The sequence below is a fragment of the Ylistrum balloti genome, unplaced genomic scaffold, assembly GCF_031769215.1.
Source record: "Ylistrum balloti isolate Yb309-2 unplaced genomic scaffold, AGI_CSIRO_Ybal_v1 Utg369836, whole genome shotgun sequence".
NCBI classification, from domain to species: Eukaryota; Metazoa; Mollusca; class Bivalvia; order Pectinida; family Pectinidae; genus Ylistrum; species Ylistrum balloti.
In genome coordinates this window covers 25,129-50,758 of record NW_026781996.1, presented here as the reverse complement: position 1 = coordinate 50,758, position 25,630 = coordinate 25,129, and the positions used below count along the sequence as shown (strand labels likewise).

Below are 25,630 nucleotides of genomic sequence, written 5' to 3'. Positions count from 1 at the left end.
TATTCCTCTGAAATTATTCGAACCAGACAAAACTCTTTTTATATATACGGGGGTAATTACAGCTGTTGATTCGTCAGCAGGAAAATTCCAATTCCAAAATGTTGTAAAAAGAGTACACAAAATAGGCAATAAAATGTCCTTACCACTCGAAAAACAATCATTTAAGAATCTTGCCTCTTTTTATCTTCTTTACAACATTACTTATTTCATCAACAGTAATTTGAACATCCAATTCATCATATATAGGTATTATCATCAATGTTTTCACGTATAATCTCGGACTCTTTCATCAGAGTTATCGTTCTTGGAAAACTTTTTTAAATGTTCATATAGTTTGGTTATATCCATTTTTTGGAGAGGAAAACATTTTATAAAATTGGTTTGGATGATTTATTCTTATATATCAACTTCATGTCTTGTATATTTTCTTTTTTTACAGGAGAAGTAGGATTTTAAAGAATTTCTCTATTTCCTCTAGTGGGCCCACCCCAATGCTATCATTCCTACAGAAGTAATAGGATTTCAATTAATTTGCTCAGTTTCCCATTTCGGGCAACGCCCCTCCCACTCCAGAGGACGGAGATCCACAGTTTATACAAAATTGATTTCCATTCACCCAAAGATGCTTCTGATCAAATTTAGGCAAAATAAAAAAAAATCAATTATTCCTATAGGAGAAGTAGAATTTCATAGAACTAGCCAAATTTCCCCTTTTGGGCCCCACCCCTAAGGCCCTAAAGAACTAGCCAAATCCCCCCTTTCGGCCCCACCCCTCAGGCCCTGAGGGCAAGGACACATCATTTCTACAGAATTTGTACCTATACCCCGAAGAATGCCTCTGTCCAAATTTGGTTTCTTCGGGTTAGCTGATCTAAAAATGGTATTTCGATTAAAAAACTAGTTTCAATATTTCATTATACTCAAAATCGTGATTTAGATTTCATTAACAGGTCGATATTCTGTATCTGGGACACATCCCAGTAGAGGAAATCGTTCAGATATTTTAACACTACCTACAAAACTTGTTGATGTAAATGTAGAACTTGGTAAGAGTATCTGAATCTTCTGATAATTCATCCTTTTAGAGGTCACAGTTTTAAAGGCGACAGTTGACACAGTGGGTTAATGTTACATGATAGGATTTGTATGTAATAAGTTGTCTTTACAAGCTAGTGCTATAAACTGCCTTATATATTTAGTTACATTTGGCATTATCATGTGGTTCAGACTTCTACCGACAAAAGACATAATGTATTTCACTCACTGAGTACAGGACTATTTCTACTGACCCAAACAATCATTATAAAGTAAGTACTGATAGCAACAATAACAGACAGTAATTATAATGTTAAAAGTGATCCAGTGTTATTGACCCAAACAATCATTATAAAGTAAGAACTGATCACAACAATAACAGACAGTAGTTATCATGTGAAGGCTAAAAGTGATCCAGGGACATTGAGATTATACAGAGAAATACAGGAAGCAGTAAGGCTAATCTGAGGCTACACGTGGGGGCCACTGTATGTCGAGTTCTCATCAATGTATACTCTTATCTTGAATATTAACAACGTTATTTCCTTTTGTGTAAGCTGGTTAAGTTTGAATGTTTGTGTAGTAGAAGAATTACTGTGAGGTATTTACATGACATGGACATTTTTTTCCAATTCTGTATTTATTCTGTCCATTTAGCTTCATCCCTTTTCTCTGTGAATTCTAATTTTCTATCACTCTTAATTCTACATCCCTTTGCTTAGAAGACAGATCTAAAGCACATCATGTCCCCAGTGCAACAAAGACTTGGTAAGATGTCTTGTATCTAATGTTAAGGTTCCTGATTCATATGTATCTGAGTGTCCAATGAGTGCCATTCTCTAGAACTGGAACAATTCCTTTCATATGTACATATGTATGTATGCTATGACCCTCTGAACCTGTTTATACTTCCTTTGTCTTTTTACATACATATTGATCTAATTATGTACTGAGAAAGTCTATGTCCTATGTCATTCAGCACTTTTGTGTTAGTATAACAACAGTTCTGTTTGCCTATTGGTAACAAGGATGCGGACCTCTCTCCTTTATATTGGATTCCTGAATTTTATAGAATCTGTATCGTACAAACAGAGTTTCCCTGCTCATTCTTCTGAATATTCAATCAAACCTATGTCCAAGCATCTTATTAATGTTTCTAGCAATATTACATCATTAGTCTTACAATGATTTTGTTTACATGAGAAGTGGAATTAATTACAAAATTCTAACAAGTGTTTTTACCATTCTTGAATATTCTCTCCATACACTTTAATACTCTATTTCAAACTTACGGCACACGTTCTGTGGAATTGAAAGTCCATTTCAATGAAAGGTGAATGGTGATATAAGTGTATGGTAGTGAATTATATTTAGGTATATTTCATGTATAGTGCGCCTAAAACTGAAATGAAACATACTAAAAATGAAACAGAGAATGCTCACAATTTACCTTCGTTGGATTTGGTGGTAAGGTCATTCAAAGGACTATTGATATAAGTTTGGCTTCCTAGCAGTCCATCTATTATTCCAATTGCCTGATAGTCTGAAGGCTTGATAGCATGAACGCCTGTGGGTTTTTCATTATTTGTGGTATGACTTTAATCAAAATATTTTACTTTATATTTAGTTAAGTAAGAACTTACATAACCATGAATTTGCTTACGTAACAAAATACCAAAAATGTGCATTAAAAATGTACATGTAGAAGTAAATGGTTTTGTCATGTTAACATACATCTATCATGTCATACATAGGTATTTAGTTTCTGAGGATAATAATTACATGGAGATTGAACATACCATTCTACTAACCAATAGATATTGCTATTAAAAATCATTATCACACGGTATATTTGTAAAGATGTCACCTATCCTGTCAACTTGTTTTTGTTTTCAGGCGATGATGAATTTGTTAGAGATTATCAAATCCGATCACAAAGACATATTTACCATCTCCACCAGAGTTGGAAAAGATAAGGACGGACTTGTCTTTATCTACGGTGGTTGATTTTTTCGCCCTGAAAAGACGACATAAATGCACACCAACAAGTGACCTTAATTTTTGTCTTTTCACTTTGCAAAGATGAAAATTAAGGTCGCTAATTAGTGTACATTTATGTCATCTTTTCAGGTGAAAAAATGATAGTAAATATTTGTTAATTATTTTCTTATCTGGGCGAATAGATGAAAGAACAATAATTTCGATTTTTTATTCTCATCTGGGTGTGAGAAATACACAAAACTACCAAAAACTTAATCCAAATCACTCAAAACACACCCAAAGCCACCCAAACTACTGGCGTCTATTTATGTCATTCTCATTTCAGATTTGGGTGATTATCTCCCCTACCTCTGGAGACTGAAGGAATAACAAGAAGACATTTTATCTTTCGCCAGTGATTTTATTACATCAATATCAGATATATTAAGCACAGGACACACATTTCCATTCAGACAATCACACAACCACATACTAAACATAAATAAGTTCACAACATACTTATCATCATGACAGGATACATAATTACTATCAAAGATTATAATCATTTATCATGATGACATTTCACGTAAACCAATTACTTTATCATATTATTTAAATAATGCCCCTGACACATATATAAATAATACATAATACATACAATTACTACTACAATTATTTAACATTTTACAACACATATTCCATGCACCAGTCATCAAAACAGCAGCACATCATAACCATCAAAGATTATTATCATTATCATGATTGCACCTGATCAAAATGGAATTTACTGGCCTGATGTCCACCGATGAAAACAGAATTCACCAGCCTGGTGTCCACCGATGAAAACAGAATTCACTGGAATTCAATGTTTACTGTATGAAGAAACATGGAGTGTTTGAGGAAAACCTAGGTGGTAAGACAGGTTCAAAATTACAGCAAATCAATCTTATCCCTTTACCACAGAATAAGCTGACCAGCCATTAAATTTATTCATCTTTCTGATCAATGGTGATCTAGAATTGTTCAGTCACAATTGAAATTCATCTGGACATGTTTCTCAGGAAATGTTTCTCATTATTCACAATTTTGTTTTGTTATGTTCTCGTGGAAACTGCCAAGTTAAGGATGATTTCTATTTTTTGGCATTTGATAGACGATGTTCCTTCAAACATTTAGTCGTACAAAACTTGTAGTCGGAATATTCAAATGGAACTTTTCCAGTTATATCTCTGCCACACTGGAAACATCGACTGTAAACAAAATAACAACAATTGTAAATGACAAAATATTAAAACAATAAGACTTGTAAACAAGAAACACTTTAAACAACTTAAAACAACATCTGTAAATTACTTTTGTCAAGAATAACACTTTTTGACAACACCTGTAAACACTTTTCAACAACAATAATTCCAAATAAATTGTAAAAACTATGTTCCTTGTTGCAACAAAATTCTTAAGTGGGACAGTAAATATTAATGTGTAAAGCATGTGCTAGTTACATGCACATTTTGTGAAACATTATTGTCTTCATTGAGATCTGAATTCACATTTATGTACACAATGTGCTTGTATACTGAGATAATGATCGAAACTGCAATTTGTTCAGTATGTGAACCCATTACAGAAATAATGAACTAACAGAAATTTTCTACATTCAAGGGGCATAACTCTGTCAAATATTAAAGCCTACCACTTACAGTGCAATAGTTTAGGCCAATGTTTAAGTTTTTCAAATGTACATCAAAGGTCACTGTAAAGGTCACATGGTTAAAAGTCACAAGGAACACACATGCCAAACATGACAACCATACCTTTTATGATGCGATAGTTATGGCCATTGTTAAAAGTTTTCAAATGCAGGTAAAAGAACATGGTCAAAAATTAAAATAACACTTAGTTACAAAGGTTGTTTACAAATATTACTGCTTACAAGGGTTGATGTTTACAAATATCATTGTTTACAAGTGCATTTTTATGCCCTCGGATGGAAAGATCACATTTAAAGCATGCACTCAATATATCTTAGTCTGTGTTTAAACATTCCTTTAAGAATGTACTGATCTTTAATCAATATGTTATTTAAAACTCTAGTTGTTTAGGTTCTGATGTACATGTTTATCACACAAACCAGTATGAATAAACAAGTAATGTAAAATACTGCCATCATTTAGTGATGAATAAAGAATCAATTTGATGTTTGAAAAATAAAAAATATGTCCTAACTTTACAGTAGCCAGCCATTGACAGGAAGTATCCCAAGAAGCCAAAAGATTCACTAGATCAGACTGTAAACATTCTCAGTCCCTGATTAATAAATCTGCACTCTCAGATCATTTCACACTGGAAAATCATATCATTGACTGTGGAAATTCCAAAATAGTTGACAGGGAAAACAACCTTTTTAGGTGGTGGGTTAAGGAAGCCATCTGGGTGTGCCGCAGTGGGCCAGTACTTAACAGGGACGAAGGGAACACAGACTCTTCCATATCTATGACCAAGTGTTAAATAAAGCATAGTCGAATTGACTACAATACATTGTTACTATCCGGTGTATTTTTCAGTCTATAAACTGTTTACCATGTCGTCACACTATTTTCGAACTTAGTGTACATAGGATTATAGTACAGCCATAAAGGTGGTCGATTCCTTCCTATCTCATATACTACGTATGTTAGTGCTAGTACGCTCCACACTAGTCATTTGTCTGATGAAGGAAAGCATGAAGTCATCAAAATGTCACACTCTAATCCACTACTTGTTGTGTTGTACAATGAAGTTAACCGTATAGTCATCAAAACGTCATACTCTAATCTAATACTGGTTGTGTTATAAAAACTTCTAAGGAGGTCATCTGTGACGTCACAAGTCAGTCAGCCTCGTTATCACCCACAGAATATGCATTTTCAGAACACTCAGTTATCAGTTAGCTTTAAATAACTGGTAGGTCTGGTACATAGGCGCAGAAAGGGACAAGTCGAGTAAATTATGTCATATTAGCATAAGATATAGAATTGAGAAAAAATGTGTCCTATGTCCATTAAATCCTCTATCACAGACTGTTTACTACATATGGCAGAGTAAAACAACATTTTAAGATAATTTTCATAACATTGAAGTGTCTTTTCTAAAATATATTACCCATATGTAAATTTTTTAACAATTCAACTTTATAATTTAATCGATGTTTCCTCCTGTCTCTCAATCTTTTGTTCAAACATTCAACCTTATCTGAAGACAACGTCAGTTGTATTTAATTAATTAATGATAAGAGCACATCAAGACGTCAAACATGAAGTTTCTTTATAGCCTTCCACATGATATCCGCTGATCACACCTAAATCAATTTTAACACTTTTTCTCCTAAACTGATATACAGGTTACTACTGAAGTGTATACACATTATCAAAATAACAGAAAATTTGAAATTCTGTGCATAAAATAACAACTATATTGATCTATTACTTCAGAAAAAGAATGTTCTTCGAGTTGCAGACAAATCAATAAGCTCGGACACTGCTATCAAACAATCTTATTAGACTTTGTTTTTATCCATCGATGGGAAGGATTTGTTTGTGAGGAATAACTTGAAGCTTCAACATAACAGGTGTAGATTGTATTTCATAATTTTCCAAAAACCGTACCTCAAAATGGGCGTTGACCCTCCTTCTTCTACTGTCTGTTTCAGTAAACGTTTCTCTGCAGCAAGGGCTCGCTAAAGGGAAGAAGAAATGTTATACACAAACATTTATTTAAAAGTTGAGAAAACTTAATCAGCATTTGTCAAGGCAAGGAATGATTTGACATTAAAACATGAGATCCCAGAGGGATCTTTATGTCCAAAATTGTTGGGTATTTGATCTTTAGAAATTCAGACCCACTTTTTATACAAAATCAATTCCCCTTCATCCAAGGATGTTTCAGACCAAATTACGGTACGATAGAATCAAGGCATTCTTGCTAAAGGTGCAGGATTTTAAAAAAATGTTTTATTTGGGGACCTTACATGACCTAGATGTTGAACCCCAAAATTCACACAAAATTGATTCCCATTCAACCAAGGGGTAAGAGAATGGTGGAAGGTGTGTGTGTTCATTATTCATACAAAACAAATTCCCCCAAATTCCCCTATACTCACGCATACTTCATAGTATATTGGGACAAAATCCTGGCATTCCCAGAGAAGAACAATGAGTGAATTTTTTTGTATTTCCCTTACAAGGCATCAGGGAGCTGACACCTTCAGTTAATATAAAACGAGTCCCTTTCAACCAAGGATGTTTCACATGAAAATTGAAACAGAATCCAGACATTTTTCCAGAAGAAGGATTTTAAATGATTTGCTCTGTTTCACATATTTTGCTCTGTGGAGAGTCAGACCCACCATTTATAATAATGTGAGTTCATTCGGATGCTTTTGCCAGAATTTAGTCAAAATGCAATCAGTTGTTTATGACTAGTGTTAAGGCATCCTCCATTAAAACATCGGACACTTCACTCAAAGTGAGCTCATACCTTTTCTCTATCAGACAGCGACAAGAATCGAGTTTTTTCCCTTTCTTCTTTTTTCTTCGCTTCTTCTTCTAAATGTATTTCCTGTTGAAATGAAATAAAAATATCCATAAATCACAAGAGTACATGGGGCCTGTATCATTCACCTGGTTAATTTAATTATTCAGTCAGCCCTGTGGTCATTATGAAAGTCAGATCCACTGTTTATACAAATTGAGTCCCATTCACCCAAGGTTGCCTCAGACCAAACATAAATACTCTTTTGCGCAACACCTCTGGCCCATGGGGAGGGGGTGGTTCATCTGGCTTCTCATTTTGACTCAGACCAAATGGGGACAGAATCAAGGCATTTCCAAAAAAGAGAGATTTAAAAGAATGTCTTTAAATTTCCCTATTGTGCCCAGCCTGTTCAGCCCAAGAAGGCCTACTATGCATCTAAAATTGATTCCCTTTCACCCACAGATGCTTCAGACCACATCTGGACAAAATCCAATCACTCTTACAGACGAAGGATTTTACAGAATTTGAAACAGAATCCATCATTCCTACAGCAGGAGTAGAATTTTAAATAATTTACTCTATTTCCCCTTTTTTGACGCCTCCCCTTCTGCTCAAAGGGGCTGGGCCGTACAATATGTACACAAGAGGGCCAGGGATCTTAACAGCCATCTGACAATCGATAAATTGATTGACAAACCACAGATTTCGCTGATGGTGGTCTAACAAATTTGATGAATTCAAATGGTAGGTTCTGTTCATGGAAACAGTTGCGCAATCATGTTACAACATGGCTACTGTGGTTACCCTGTTGAATGTTTGATCAGGCTGCAATAAGCTTTCAGACAAAATCTGGTCGAAATCCATTCAAGCATTAAGGAAGGGTATGTAGCATTTTGAAGAAAAAAACTAACTTTCCCATTTGCAGCCCCGCCTGAAAGTCTCTAGGAGTCAAATCAAGTTTCTGAATTTAAGGAATGATTCACCACCCAAAATTATGTTTCAGACGAAAGTTGATAGAAAGACACTCAAGCATTACGGAAGAGGAGCGAATTAAAGTAAAATAATTGCCTAATTAACCATTTGGGGCCTGCTCCAAGGCCCCTTGGGATTGAATCAACTTTCTGAATTTGAGCAATGATTCCCTACCCCAAGTGATGTTTCAGACCAAGTTTGGTTGAAATCTGCTAAGGCGTTTAGCAGGAGAAGTGTTTTCGAGGAAAAGTTTATGGAAGACATTCTGTTTCTTCTGATTAGTACAGAAATCAAATGGGCAAAACAAGGGACCAAGGAGAACCTACACATGAAATTTGAGAAAGATCTATGCAGTAGTGCTCAAGAGTAACGATAACAAACTTTCAAAATTTGAGAAAATGCAGTTATGAAAAGTCTAGAAAGGATGAGAAAGGACAGAAGATTCACCACACCAAGATGGGCTGTTCAATCTGGTGCAACACGCAGAGCAATCTGGTGAGATGGAGGAGGAAGTAGACTTGCAGAGGGAACTGGCCGGAAATCTGACACATCTGACAGGACAGTGGGGAAGGAACGAGAGAGTAAAGTGGCCTGCAAGTTCCAACAAAGCAGCTTGGTAACAATTTGATGAAGATGTAGATAATGTTCTGCAGGTTAGCCCTTAGGGTCCTAGAGAAGATGTTTAGGTATGACTAGTGGTCTTCAATAAAAAACTGACAGATCATTGACTATGTGCCACGGCACCTCATCTGTTCTTAAGACCAAGTGAGCTTAAAAAGGAGACTGATTGGATTGGAACCATTTAACCATTAAGTAAAACTGTGACAGTGTTTTTAAGCTTTTTCTGGTCATCCCCATACTTACCTTCATCTTTTGCTGTTTTGCCTTTTTCTGAATTTTCTTTCTCTCTGCTTCCTTCTGTCTTCGCTCTGTTTCCATCTCCCCTGTCAGAGGACTTGGAACCTATTTTGGGATCAATGAAAAAGAAGATATTCTGCATTACTTGATCAATAACAGTAATGTTTTATACTTCAATGATGCCACTTTGAACAGGGGTTCTAGCTGTCCATTTGTGTACTCTGACAGATAGTGTATAGTATTTTGACATCTAGGAAAAGTCTTCAAATAAATTATAACATTAAATCAAAATTAAACAAAGAAGGTAAATATATAACAATCTAACAATTAAATGCAGACTGGCCAAGATTAATACTGTTAAAAGTTGTAATGCAATGAACTCTGGGAAAAACTGATATTTTCACTGCAAATACTACAATCTGATTGATAAAAAATGCATCATCACTCAGATGTCACTGCTCAAATATGTCTCAATACCTGTTTATAAATGTTACTTCAACTGATCGTGTCTAATATGAAAACAGTGATGTAGAAGGAAAACACTTCTCTTACGATCCAGTTTTTTCAGGATGTCCTTGATTTAAAATGACAGATACATGTACTACTTAACTAAATATATGTACTATATATCATTATACAAAAACTTGAACAAAGTCAAATTGTTCAATTAAAGCCAAATTAGTGAGAAATCCAAAAAGAAGGATTGTGAGTCGGCAATATTCAATTATATAATTACGTCCGTCTCTGAATATCATCCCTGAATACATTATTTTGACTATACTGACGGCTGAAATTTCACTCCTCTAAACTAGTTCAGGTAAGGATAATAGGAAAATATTACCCCTCCTCAAATGCATTCCATCCCATCCCATCCCCCTCCCCTCCCCTCCCCTCCCCTCCCCCCTCCCACCAAAAAAAAGTTTGGCAATGCTTTACTTTAACTGGAAAATTTTACAATGAAAGATGTACATTACTACAATGCAGAATTTTTCTTGAAGCCAGTTCAGGGAAAGCTTCACTAATCTCATTTTGGGTGGGACTGATACAGAAATATTTTCCACCTGGTTGTTTAATTTTTATTTGTTTGTTTGTTTGTTTACATCAACACTCACCTGGGCAGCCTTATAGTCATATTTAACAGGAAACCTGGCCATAAATCGCCTGAACTCATTCCTAACCTCTTTATTGGATGTACTGCAGTAGGGAGTCTTTCCAAACTTATCTCTGACAAAAGGAACATATTATGTAAAATACATGTATGCATTCTTAAAATTGTTAAAAGGTAGAATACGTCTATTACATCATTTGACCATTTCTGGCTCCGCCTATCAGTTCCTGGTGGCCAGTTATGGTCAATATGTGTATACAATCAAATTATCATACTAGTTATTCTTACAAATTTAAAGTGCTTCCAATCGAATGAAGATAACACAAAAAGTGACATTACCCCTGCACCCCACAGTATAAAAAAGACACAATCACAGGGCTCTCGGTCTGCCAGATTCGGGGCCGATATTCCGCCCCATTCCCAATACAAAATAGTATCTTTTTTTCCAAATTTATATCCCAAGTTTTCCCAATTCTAAGGAAAACACCATTATTTTTCCCAATTCTAAGGGCCCCGGGCCCCAGTCCCAAAATGGGGTGTGAGAGCCCTGAATCATATATCTGATAACAGTAATTTGACAATAACAGGTATTAACTCCACCACTATTACAGATATTTTGATGTAGATCATCTTTTACAGTTTCCATTTTTTAGTAAGGTTTCGCATCATTTGAAAATAAAATGATTCCATAATCAATCACCTTTGTTTAATTACAGGTATGTATCAATATGAGGATTACTTATACAAATTATACAAGAGGCCCATAGGGTCTGTATTGCTCAATTGGAACTTAAAGCCTAGCAATGGTATTTCAACCTATAGGTTGGGTATTTCAGATATTTTCAAATTACAGCTCAGTCACTTAACTTCTTTGGTGGGGCAAAACCAATGTGTAAATTCTTATATCTTTCTAGTTTGGTACCAAGTTATCAGGTTAGCTAGGATCTCAACTGTTTCGAAAATATGACCAAGGAATTCAAAGTCCCTAGAGAGAGGTTTGCCACACCAAATGGTCAATTCTTACATCACAAATGTGTTTGTCTTTTCCCAAAGATGCTTCTGACCAAATTGGGTCAAAATCATGTAAGTCATTTATTACTAGTTGTGATTTTCAGGGAAAAAGTTGACGGACAGAGGGACGGACGATGGATACTGCGCCATGGCATAAGCTCACAAGGCCCTTTAATTCAAAAATTAAAAGGAAAAACTAAGCACTATGGGATAACATGATATGAAATTTGAGAGTGATCCATTAGGTATTCTCATATTCTCAAGAAATTGCAACATTAAGAATCTTTTACGGATAGACAGATGGACAAGGGAGAAAGAAAGAGTGATTTAAACAGCCAATCATCTGAGATGGTGGACTAAAAACTGTTTGCCAATGTACAGTGGAATGACCACATCACTTCAGTCTACCTAAAACATTTCATTGTGTATCAGAAACACCATTTTAAAACTCAGGGCCACTGTGGCCTAATGGTTAAGGCGTCTGGCTGTCTTTATTACTTGCCCTCCAACTCTGGGTTGCAGGTTAGAGGCCTTTGTGGAGCAGTCTCCAGGTACCGGCCACAGGACGGTGGCTTTTCCTCTGGAAACTTGAATTTCCTCCACCATCTAAACCTGGCACATCCTTAAATGGCCCTGGATGTTTATAGGACAGAAAGCAACATTATACTGAACTTTAATACTCACTTGACTGCAGGATCTGCCCCTGATTCCAACAAAGCCTTTATCACCTTTTTATGTCCTTCCTTAGCAGCAACATGGAGTAGAGTTGAAAGCTGATCTCCTATTGGTTCATTTAAAAGTGCTACAGAAACCATTGGAGACAAGATTTCTTCAGTATTAGAATTTGATCCAAGTTCTTGCTGTGTTTGACATATTTTATTTGAGATATCTAAAGTCATCTCCTGTTTTTCCTTCTGGTTTTTATTTGAATTCTCCAAGGTCCTATCACAAATTTTGTTTTCTTTTTCACTTTCATCCTCCATTCCTAATTTGGAAGCACCAGGATAAGCTATCAAATCATTAGATTTTCTAAAGAAACTTTGTTCATGATCACTATCACTTTTGACTGGTAATTGATTTTCAGTTTGGGAACAGTTTACAGTGCTGTCCAGGGCAGAGGTGGTGACTGATGTAGATTTTCCACTTGAATCTATAATATCTCCAGGAACAGTTTCCACCGGGGCCATGTCGGAAGAGAAAACAGCCAGTAGATTTTGAAGCGTTTCAAAGTCCCCAACTTTACAGGCAGTGTAGAGAGAATTCTTCAAGTGATATTTTTCTTCTTCTACATCAAAAATAGAAAAGACAAAAAAAACCATTAAATAATTACCTGTTTTTTTTGCAATAAGCTTGCCTGTATCTATTGCTGTTTTGAACCTTCCAGAGTAATGCTATTCAATTGTCTAGTATCTAGTGACACCCCCCACCCCTCCCACCCGACCAGCAGGTTCAATACCCAGGTATAATTATCTTAATGATCGACTACATCACTATAGCTGGTCTGTGGTCCTTGGTGCATTACTCCAGGTTCATTTTGGGACCGTAGACTATATAACACACAACATGGTAACTAAACACTAGGAAACAAGGTACATGAACAAACAATTTGCATGTCATGTAATATTTGCAGTGTCAGTGTGACTACTTTTGGATTATACCAATAAAAAAAAAAGAAAACACTAATTATAACCGCATGAAACCTCACCCAAGGCATCGGATTCTGGAGCAATTTGACATTTTAAAGATGGACGTCGTTTGCGAGCACGTTGCTTTTGAGGTCGAGGTTTGCAAGTAGCTCTGAATTCCTTCAGATGTTCAGTAGACAAACTCTCCAGTGTTTCCACTATATCTGTGTCACTGCAAGTGGATGCTCCTGAAGACTGGTTCTCCTGATGAATTGCATCTGTTTAACAAAGATTTCAACACTTAGCTAAGTAACAATATATCCAAAGACAGTGAAATGTCATTAATTTACTTCCAATTTAATTCTAATTTTTTAATGAAGAAATGAATTTACAGAAAGCATGCTGATATGATAAATATTTTGAACTTTAAATGCAAGATATCATCTACCACATGAAAAACAACCAAACACTTTATATGGAAGATGACTTTCTGCAATTTGAATACATTATCTATCAAATCAGTGTAATCTGTACAAAACGTACAATTTGCTGAATCAATTTAAAGTTCCAGATTAAGACATTGCCACTGACAGTGTTACTGGATACTGACTGCAAGACAACATTAAATGTTTATAACAGATCATAATGGGTTTATTAAGTTATAATATGGTGAGTGATGATACACAGCTTCAAGTCCAGGTACTGTTAATGTCCTCGTTCCTTGTCTCACTTTATCATGGTATGCTAGAGTGTACATACGAGAGCTGATCGATAAGTTGTGAGCCTTGTATTGAAGAAGTTAAGCAGGGATGTCCTTCTTCAGCTCTACTATTCCCTTATCATTTAAGGCTGTGTGCCCGAAGACTGGTGTCATTTGGTGAGTTTATGTCAAAGAGGTAGCGCTCTAAAGAATGGCAAAAGACTTTTGCAAAATGGACAAAACACTGAAAGAGCAGCGATTCAGTATTAGCATAAAAAAGGTCTAGTACCATACTGATATGGTAGCAACACTAGGGAATGATGCTCCTTCACATGCTAAAGGGAAAAGGTGGGTGGCAGAATTTAGGTTTAGCAGACAGAGCTTTTGGAACGATGCCTGTCCTGGAAGGTCTGTCACTGTTCCAATCTCAAAAATGGTCAATAAAGTCCATGATATTGTTATCGCTGACAGACGAGTTACAGAGAGATATGTAACCAGTAAAACTGGAATTTCACATTAAAGAGTGCATTACATTCTTACTGAGATCATGCAATGAGAAAGGTCTCAATCCGTTGGTTGCCAAGACTTCTGACAGTTGATCAGAAGCACACCAGATAGACTTTATTGCAATCTGAACCATTTAGAGGCAGATCCTGGTCTCTGTTTTCTTAGATGATGATAGACAAATATGATTTATCCCACTGACTTGAACTGCTCATTTCTTCCACAGCCCTAACCATAAAAACACTGTCTTCCAGATGATTGCACAAAGCAAGTGTATTCAGTGTGGAAACAAATGTTATGTAATATGCCTCATCACCACAGGAATCAGATGTTCACACATCTCAGAGCAAATCCTTGCAGTGCTGTTACCAAAATGTTATGCATGCACCGAAATCCAGTGTCCAGGGTATGTAGACACTGCACACACATTAAACAGATAGACAACCTATAAAGTATTAAATCCTAAAGCAATTAAAAGTACCTGAAGGAGACACAATTTCTTTCAATTTCTGTTGTTCCCTGTCTTTTGATTGGCTGATCAGACAGCTTCAATCTAGATTATTTCCTAACCTGACTAATGTTTCAGTTATTACATTGTGAGCACTAACTGTATGTTAACAATTGTACCACACACACAAATACTTTTCAACCTTAATGCATATTAATGTAACAGCAGAAATTTGACATCAGATGTAATTAACAAATAACAGATTATACTGGAATGTTATATTTTCTGAGTCCTAATCATTGAAGATGTGTACTTTTTGAGCACACCCTCGGATTCATGTTGGCATCCCTGATCCAACCTGTACTTCTCAAGAAATAGCGATAACAAACACCTGTCAGCCATTTTGTGTTTTTGATCAGTCTTAAAATCTAAAGCTACAACAAGGGACCAAAAGGAAACCTACTTGTAAAATGTTAAAAAGATCCATTAAGTACTTCTTAAGGAATACTTCTCAAGAAATATTGATAACAATAATTGTTTGCAGACAGACTATGAACTAATGCAAATCAAATACCAGGTAGCTGAAAATACAGAAATTAAAAAATAGCATAGTTTTCTAGTAGTTTCATCTTACATGAATTAAAGAATTACGATAAGCTGTACAGGCGGTATTACTTTAGTTGCTTTCCATATTCTACAGACCTGATAGCTTACGGATTACTGAATATCTTAGGTTTTGTTATTATGTTTTGCAACAACTCAAAATATATTATTAGAGCACTGATCAAGGAATGAAGCCGCTACAGCACTGGCAATGAATTTCTAAATAAGTAATGGTGACCTTGACCCTGACTCAATTCAAACTTGTCCGAGATATTTTGACTTATAAATGTGTGAAGTTTAATGAAAATCTCTTAAGGCATGAAGTTATATGAGTGCTGGAAATGATTTTCCTGAAAAAAGTAACAGTAACTGTGTGACCTTGACATAAACACTTGAAACTCAAACTTGTTCAAAATATTATGGTCACTTATAAGTGTTTGAAAATTGATAAAAGTCCCATTAGGGATCCCATTTATAAAATGATAACAATGACCTTGACCCTTCAACCCTGGCACTCGAACTCATCCAGATGATTTGATGTTATATAAATGTTTGAAGTTCGTTGAGAATCTTTCAATAAATAAAGCCTCTAAAGCACTGACAAACTTTGGTATTACGTGGTATACAGAAAGACAGACTGAGAGATGGATAGATGGACAGATGGAGAGGAAAATCATAGTCTCCCTTGATTCACTGGTAGGAGGTAATGTACAACTGGTTGATAAACGTAATCTGATCTCACTTATCATCCTTGTATGTAGGGATTGATTAAAAATTCAGCTCCTTTTATGGTAAGTGAGGTGCCCCAACAAACCCTTTAATTACCTCTATAGGTATTCGGTAGCCAAGCTATCCGCAATGTCTCCAAAATGAAAAATGCTCAGTATTGGCAATTTTTTCATTAACTTTGTTCTCAGATGTCTTAAATGACTTCTCACCTAATAGTTCAAGCTGTTGGCACCTGGGAATTGGTTTAAATTTGTCATCTAAAGAGTCCAGTCTCTCAGATGTTTTACTGCTATTATTCGCCAAGGGAGAAGTTTTAAGCTTTGATTTGTCCTTGATTTTTCTGTGTCTTGGAGATGTTGGAGGATCATCAGGAACAACCTCCAGATGGCCTGTGTCTGGGCAGAAGGTTACAGCCGGAGACAGGGGAATGAAATCTTGGATTTCAGATTCATCACCTAGAAAATATTATGAAATACACAGAGGATTATATAGGTTTATGTACACATATAGATCAACATTTCTTAAATTTCCATTGGAGAGTTTAACCATATCATTATATTCAAAATGTTCAACCTCAGGCAGAAAAGAAAACGTTGAAAGAGCACCTGCTCTACCAAATAAGTCTATTAAAAACAAAGTACTGAAACTACTTTAGGTCGAAAACAGAAACACAACCATGTGGTGATATCATGCCATGAATTGGAGACTTTGCCGCAATGGATAAGTGATATCACCAATTAGGAATGCTATATTACTATCTATTCCATCTGAGATGTATCACAAAAATAATAAGGTGATCTCACCAATTCATTAATATATTGATATCACAAAGTCATTTGGATATTTCACCTATTCATTATAGTGATTCAATCGGTGATATTAGTTCAGTGGAAGAAAAAGTCAGTTTTACAAATTCATAACATTACAAGAGGCCTCAAGGGACTGCATGGCTTACCCTGCTCTACAGCTTACAATGTGAAGACTTTACTATACATGTTCATCTTGATAACTTTTATTTTTATTGCAAACTCAAACTCAATACCCTTTCTTTGCATGATGGTGCATTGAGAGAAACAAGAGGTCTATTATAGGCCTTAACTCTCATCTGATCAGGTTACTGTTGCTCTATGCTTATTTGAAATTTTATTTTAAAGAATTTAATGAAAAATCTCAATAACTGATAAAATACTGCAGATAATTCAACTCAAACAGCCATTTTTATCAATTAGTGCTATTAAAGAAACTTTAATATATACTTGATATGAAAACCAAAAGCCTTCACTTCTGGTTATCACAGCAGTGATATCACAGAAGGGGATTTTATCGATACCTTCCCAGCAGTACTTGACCAAATAGCAGGCCAAAACAGATTATAAAATAGCAGTAAATGTGACCATCATAAATTTCACTGTAACTTAAAACATGGCAGAAAATTAATAGTACCCTGTACTTTTCATTTGCACATTTTCAAGTTATCTTATCCACAAACAGGACTTAGTTTTGTTTTTCATGACTTAACATTTAACAATCATTGCTCTGGTGGCCATGTCATACTACGTCTGAACATGAAATCAGTCTCATTTTTACAAAATCATCAATTGATCATTTCTACAAAGTTTCATCGATATCTTAAAACTAGTATTTGGGTTATTAGTTAAAAATTGATTCAAAAGATGACGGTAATGGCAATCATCTTGAATTTCAGTTTCACTTACAAATGGTAATCATTGATAAGTACTGTACTGATCGTCTCCATACTATGGATTGATCAATCCCCTTTGGAAGACCTCACATAAGCATTTGGGCTCAAGTGAGCTGACGAGAATCAATAAAAGATGTTGTTAACAGAATCTACCATTACACTTTTGACTGATTTGACCCTTGTAACTTCAAAATTTGATCAAGGCCATTCATTTGAAATAAACTGCAGCTAGTCATCTAGTTCCTGATCTTAGTACCTTAGATATTAACAATTTAATGTTGTACAGCTGACATATGAGCTAAAATACCCACACAACATGAAAATGAAGATATATTGCATTTAGTGGTACTTTACCACCAGCTAGATTTGTACAAGAAGACCATGGGTATTAAAATGATAAATAATCACCGGAGTACTTATAGAAGAGGCCCACTCAGCTGTTCTACAATTAAACAAATTGGATTCAGCTAATTAATTTTTTGTAAATTTGAGATCACTTCCATATTATTAAATGCTGTAACATTAGTTTGAAATAAGAGGCCTGTATAACTCAGCTCATTTATCTGATTAATTTTGCCAGAAATTGCTTGATTTCAACTAAATGAGAGCACTTAAAGATTTGTGTCTATTTCATCCACCAAGCCATTGTACCTCCCGCTCCTGAGGTTCAAACCCCACCATTTAATCCATATTGATTACCCTTTACTCAAAGCAGCTTCAGATAAAAAAAATTGATAAAAATCCAGGCATTCCTAAAGAAGACAAGTTTTAAAATATATGCTCTGTTTCCTCTTTTTGGGCCCTGCCCAAGAGGGTGGAGATCCTCAATTAATAAACAACAGATTCCCTTTACCCAAGGATACTTCAGATCAAATTGGGACTGAATCCTGATATTCATGTAGTAGAAAAAAATGATTTTAAAGAATTTGGCTCCATCCCCCATATTGGACCCTACCCCTTCCACACTGGAAGATCAAACATTCAATTAGGAAACAGATTGATTCAAAAATGACGATAACTGAGTAAACGAACAATTAATGGGAAGTAATGGCTGGTATATCTTACCATAACATTCAACTGAACACAACACTTCATGCACTCTTCTGACTTCATTGTGGGTTGGTCTTCGAGTAGCAAACGGAATCATTCTGATACGTTCATCTTTCTTCTGTAACGGAGGTGTCTTTCCAGAGAAGAAAATCCTTTTGTTAAAACTAGGAGCTCTTAGGAAGATCAGGTCACACTTGCTGAGTTCTTTGGACCAGGATGAGATAAGCTCATGTACTTCCTGTTGTAAAAGAGATGTTTAGTAATGTATTCCGTCTCATGCACTGGGAACTTTTCCAATCATCATTTTGTATTCTGATAACATGATTTAGGAAAAAAATACAAATGAAAATAGTTGTGAAGCAATAAGAATTTTCTTTAAGTTCAACAATGCCATTTTGAAAAACCTAAGACCTCAGTTCTTTGTTACAGACTCATTCTGAGATGAACTGGGCTGAACATGAACTAATGAAGACTGACCCCTGAAGATTGTGTACTAACCTCTTTGAGAGCTGCTTCGTTGTACCGTCTTATACTTGCCCCAGCAGATTTTGGGGCATTTCCCTGACTATCACGACTGCTCTGAGCAGTTCCACGCTTGGCCCTCACTACGTATCGATGGAAGGTTTTATGTACCAGAATTTCACTCCTGTGCACAAGATAGAGAATGTTTCAGTTACCTGGTTTGCTTTGGCTGAAACTACTTAATTCAAAGTGTTTTAAAGAATATCCATTTTAAATTCTTCACCTCATCCCCATGGAGGTCAGACCCACCATTTACACAAAACTAAATGTCTTCCACCCAAGGATACGTAAAACTGAATTTGAACAAAATCCTGTACATGCCATCCCTAAACAAGAAAAAGGATTTCAAAGGAACTGATACATATGTTCACATATTTCCCTCCTTTGGCCCTGCCCCTTGGCCCCTGGGCATGAAATTTTCCTCATTTGGCCCTACCCTAAGGCCCAAGGGGTCACAACTCCGCTCAGTTGGCCTACCCCTTAGCATTAGGGGACACAAATTGATTAAATAAATTTGGTTCATCAAAATATCTCCATCCCAACAATTAACAATTAAGTTCACTTAAGTATAGCCAAAACACTTTAAGTAGCAACAATAACAAACTTGCACTGACATAATCCAAGACGGCTACCTGTCAGCTATGTTTTCAAATTTATATCAAAAAAGTATGCTGCAAAAATAACAGAGATAATCTGTTATTCAGTAAAAAAAATTAGAATAATATATGGAAATGAATTATTTCCTGTTAAACATATTCTGATGCATATTCTGAACAGAAAAAGCAGTTATTTTTCTACATCTACAGTAGTATTTTCTACTTCTCAGGAGAGTTTACCTCTTTAATCTTTTTTAAACAAATCTTTGGAAAGGTTCTCATAATATGACACTGACAGTGGTCGATTATATTAAATAGCCAGTCACATGATGTCAGTAATAATTATTGTTGTCTAAACTCTGTCTAAAAAGCAAGTAAGTAAGGTATAAAAAAAACTGACTTACTTATCAAATATGGCTGCAGCAAAATGGCCTCCAGCAGCCATGAATATAGCCCAGGTCATGTGGTGAGGAGCATTGGTTGCCATGGTAGCTAAGTCATTTAATGATGTTGGCTGATTCTGTAAAATAAATCATGTTAATAATAAATCACATCTACAGCTTGACTTAGATTCTGTCATCCTTCTGATCAAGTTTAGTCTATATGGTAGGTATTCCTTAACTCCCCAAACTGATATTGACCAGCATAATGACCTGACCAGCATAATGTCCTGTTCTGATACGAATTTATCCTATCTTTACATGTACATTGTGTTTATTTTGATATTAATGCAGAAGATTTTAAAAAACTTCAGAAATACCATATTATTCAAATTTCCTGAAGGAAGATTCTGTGTCTTTTGTACCCTTTGGTACATATCAAGTCCTTGTTTCAGTACATAAGGGCTACCAATAAATATAACTTAAATATTGTCATGAGTTTATGTCTAACCTGAGATATACCTTTTTATGGTAAAGTAGACATCTATATATTGATATCAGCTCGCCATCTTTATTGCGGAAGAATAATTTGGGAAATTTCCTTGAGGCATCATCGATTACACTCGGTAGTTCTGTCTCGCTGTCATTACTACTACTACAGTCTCCTTCATGTCTGAGGAAGGCTGCTATCCTCCTTGGCTTTAAACGCACTTTAGAATTTTCTCCGTCCTCATCCGCAGAATCATCAGTCTCCGATTCTGAGCCAGAAATGCTGGATACACAAGCTAGAAACCAAACAACGAAATTACTTAAATACGATTCCTTGAACATGCAAAAAAACTTCATTATTATTTTGTTGCTGTATCTGAAATATTTCTGAGTTCTTTAAAGAAGGAGGTGTTGTTTGGTTACCTGTCAGTTCTACAAGATGTTTGTTGTTGTTAATATAACATAGAACTCAAGATAACTTGAACTAATTATGTTACAAATTCATGTAATACAAATATAAAATGTGCAAATATTAACTGCCATCCCATGTTAATAACTCAAACCAAGTTTGAAAAATTCCACTGCAAAATTAAATAATGCTCAAAACTAAAAGCTTCTGATACTGTATAAGGAGCCTATGGGAAATAAGAGTCACCTGCATCTTTAGAAAGTCGTGCTTTTTTTGCAACTACTTTGTTTTTATATGAAAAAATAAAATCTACCCAAAAGTATCAAATTTAAACCCTCTCTAGAGGCACTCTGGTTTGGCAAAATTTACAATTTTGACAAAGCATCTCAGGACATTTCTGTCCATGGAAAGGTGAATCTACAGCATTTAAGTCTGGAGAAGAAGATTTTTGGTATGTAAGCAAATTCTTCGTTTGTTTTGCCGTTTGAATCAGTCCCATTGTTGAACTCATCCAAGATCTTAATGATACAAGACTACATAACAATCTTTCATTAAAATCTGTTACATGTTTACAAGAACCAGTGTTTAGTACAATGCAAATTTGCATTTTCACAAGTGTCAAAGTTTAAAAAATGTGCAAGGCTAGTTCAAGTTTAGCTACAGTTTGTATTTATTAAGAATCCTTAAGAAAATTATATAAACACTGAAAAAATTATACATTGCCATTTAAAGGTATATGTTTTTGTAACACTACATACCCAACCTGTTTACATATTAAGGTTCATGGTACTAAAACTACAGAGGGCCATAATAAACTGTTGTGTAATAGGCATATTGCCTATCAACAGGTGTGTATTGTGCATGAAAAAGTGTGTACCATGTATTGTCTAGCAACTGACTTCAATTGGGTTTGCCAATGTTTTCTAAAACAAGAGGCCCAATGGGCCTGCAGCGCTCAATTGGTATACATATACCAACCAAATATCATACATCTAGGACTTTTACACTCGGTAGTTCTGTGTCACTGTCATTACTACTACTAGTGTTTTATCAAATTTGACCCCTGTGACCTTGAAAATTGGTCAAGTCTATTTCTTTTCCCAAACTTTGTCAAGCTTTATCCTAGAAACATACCAGCCAAGTATCATGCCTCTAGGCCTTTTAGTTCAGGAGAAGAAATCATTTAAATGTCTTAACAAATTTGACCCCTGTGACCTTAAATATAAATCAAGGTCATTTCTTTTCCCAAACTTTGTCAAGCGTCATCCTAGGGACATATAAGCCAAATATCAAAACATTTGGTCTATTGGTTATTGAGAAGTTGTTTAAAGGAAAATGTTGACACTGGACAACAGATGCCGTGTCACTGCATAACAAAACCTTTCTATTAGAATTTGGAAAATTCAGACCATTGAAAACACTCAAACTCCTCAAAATATTTTGTTTGTATCTGAGGATTAAAACTTGCGAAGTTGCTAACTGAATTACCTGATATTTCTATAAACTTTGCCTCTGTTACAGATTCTTTGTCCCTCAACTTAAGGCGCAAGTTGTAGCGATGCCAGTCAGATTTGTAGTGCTTTGTCTGAAAGTTAATAATTCATTTCAGTGCACATCATTTTTTACATAAACCAATGGCTTAAATACTTTTTACTAAAACATACACTGGTAAGTTAGTTTATACAGTATTTTTCCACGCAAAGCAATTTGATTAAAGCAAAGAACCTCTTCATGCATGATCATCTTATTCAAAATTGGAAGAAAATTAAGTTGGGTCAAAAAGGCCTTCAAGAAAACCGATATTGTCATTACAACAGTAAAGTATTGAAAAAAGAGAAGTTTTATTATTTTAAGGCATTGATGTTGAAGGGAGATAATCCTTAAAGCAGTCCAAAATATTTCTTATATATTTAAATCTGATATAAGATGAATGAACTTAAACAATCATATTTTTAGGTTCAAAATTAAACCAGTTGCTATGGGCTGACTTCTAAATGATTGTTGTATTCAATACACTGGGTTTCTTCTCTTCTGACCCAAGAGGATAAAACCCAAAGTTTATACAAAACAGATCCCCCTTCAACCAAAGACGCTTCAGACCACATTATGGCAAAACCTAAACATACCTACAAGAGGAATTAGATTTTAAACAGGGTCAACTAGGAACCAATGGGATCCTACAGATGAAATTTGACAAAGATCTATCGAGTTCTTTTTAGGATATAGTGAATTGTTTACAGGCATGTAAACTGAAGGAATGCACAGCACAGATGCAGGGTGTTTGAAATTTAGCTTACAGGGCAACATCTATTGCCTCTATGGGAACTAAGCCTTCTTCAGTTTATTATAAGTCCATATGAAGCTGAGATATAAGCAAGCAAGAGGAAAACACTTTGTTTCTCTGTCTTTGCAATACAATCCCTGCACTTTTTTTCATCATTTATAGATATTTTATGCTTCATGTGTTTTACCTGCTCCTCTCTAGAAATGAAGTCAGTTGAACAGAAATTACATGACATTTTCTCAGATATAGAAGTATAGTCAGCCCTCTGTTGAACCCCAGTTTCTGTAAGTAACAAAATTATCATTTAATTTACCACATTACAGAAAACGTATGCTTCTTAAGTTCACCAATAGTGTCTAACACTTACAATCACAAAGATTGTACAGACACACATTTGTATATCATCATTCAATACATTTGGAATTAGATACAACAGTTAGCAAAATATTGTGCTAAACTACATGAAGAGGCTGTTTTGTCTTTCTGTGTCAGTGATGTTTGCACCTGGGACCCAATTTCAAATGAATGCTATATTTAAAACTCCCTCCTACCATGAAACATGAAAAACTATATAATTCCTTCTGTAAGACACAAATCTCTCTGCAAAAATGAAAGCTTAAGATGACAGTATCAAGGCACTAATTGGTTAATGTTTTTCTATAAATAACACAATGAACTTGATCTTGACCCTGTAATCCTTAAACAAGAACTCATCTACATGAAAACCTTTAATAAATCATTTGATGATTTCCTATATGTTTATATTGATAAGTTACAATACCTAACCAAGTGTCATTAAAACTGATCACAGGATTGATGATCCAGCGTTTATTAAAAAAACATGTGTCAAGTGAACTGGTTACCAAGGCAACACTTTAATTGCAAGAAAAAACTCCCTACACATCTACACATGATTCTCATTATTTTCTTTGTAGTTTCATTGGCATTGTTTCACCAGCTTAGAAGATGTAGTGTTGAGGCAATTTTTTAACAAACAGACACACGACAGAACCCCACCCCTACCCTACCCAATTCATACAAACAATTGATAGCAAGGAGGTGTTTACATATAAAAGTATATTAATCTGAACCCTGATTTAAATGCCACTATTCCTTTCAATCAATAGGGCTTAATTTTGAATACTGGTCATCTGTTGTACCTTGTTGATGGTTGTCCTCTTCATTTGTAGTCTGAATGCTTGGGCCCTCTCGTGTAGGATTGCAGGCAGCCAGTCTTAGGTCTGTAAGTTTGGCTAGGGCCTGTCCAGTGTTATAGAGTAAACAGGTGGAATACTGCTTTGACGGTCTCTTCTGAATTTTCTTAGGAGTACCAGGAGGTGTGGAAGCCATTTCTACTGTAAATAAAAATCCAAAACACTCTTCTTGAAACCAATCAGTAAATCATTTTCACAATATTGCATGTTACTTGGATAGTCTGAAGTTAACACATATGGTCACCACTAACCAGGTCATATATACCAGTTCAGATGGTGCCTAAAAACTATAACATCTGTTCTAGTGGTCTATTTTAAAACTATTACCAAGTGACAACAAGTAATAAATCGACCCATCTGCTGTGATTCCACAGGCTTTGCCCATTACATATCAGGACTTTTGTGGTTAAATTAGAGATATCATTATTCCTGCCGATTACACTTACCTCATATATCGTGTCGACTCTAACGAAAATGTTCAGCTTTGTTGGACCTACCCCGATGTGCTGTAAGACCCTCTCCGGCGATGTTGTCACAGTTGTGCAATCTCAATGCCTTGTAGGCTATTGTATTATCGAGGTGAAAGAGCAAGTTTCGATGCTAAGTGAAATTTCGATGAATGGTAATTGAAACATACATCTTAATTAAAACAACCATGTGATCGATAGGAGAAGCAATGGCCCCATATTTATAAACAGTGTGATAAATACATTTTATGGTTATTTAATATGTTGTTAAGATTTTAATTCTATTCCATACTTGAGCGCAGCCATCTTGGCTAAAAACAGGACTGCAATCCATTTGCGACATTCGACATTATTAAACAACTATCTATCAATTATTTACATTTAATTTTTCACTTATTGGTATAATTTTCACATAAAGGTCATACAATTATT

At 35.3% G+C, this 25,630-nt stretch overlaps 1 protein-coding gene across 1 annotated transcript; it reads right to left on the bottom strand.

Annotated features, from left to right (window-relative positions):
• Positions 1-3,458: 3,458 nt before the first annotated feature.
• Positions 3,459-25,486, bottom strand: LOC132545269 (tRNA endonuclease ANKZF1-like). The gene is made up of 16 exons (XM_060208943.1): positions 25,178-25,486; positions 24,678-24,872; positions 23,705-23,799; positions 22,722-22,818; positions 20,858-21,120; positions 20,360-20,475; positions 19,336-19,483; positions 18,853-19,075; positions 16,295-16,540; positions 13,182-13,379; positions 12,161-12,761; positions 10,470-10,581; positions 9,364-9,462; positions 7,531-7,611; positions 6,660-6,730; positions 3,459-4,265 (listed from the first exon to the last, which is right to left on the bottom strand). Exons 2-16 carry the CDS (start codon positions 24,865-24,867, stop codon positions 4,148-4,150), a joined length of 2,658 nt encoding a protein of 885 aa, XP_060064926.1. The 5' UTR covers positions 24,868-24,872; positions 25,178-25,486; the 3' UTR covers positions 3,459-4,147.
• Positions 25,487-25,630: the final 144 nt, after the last annotated feature.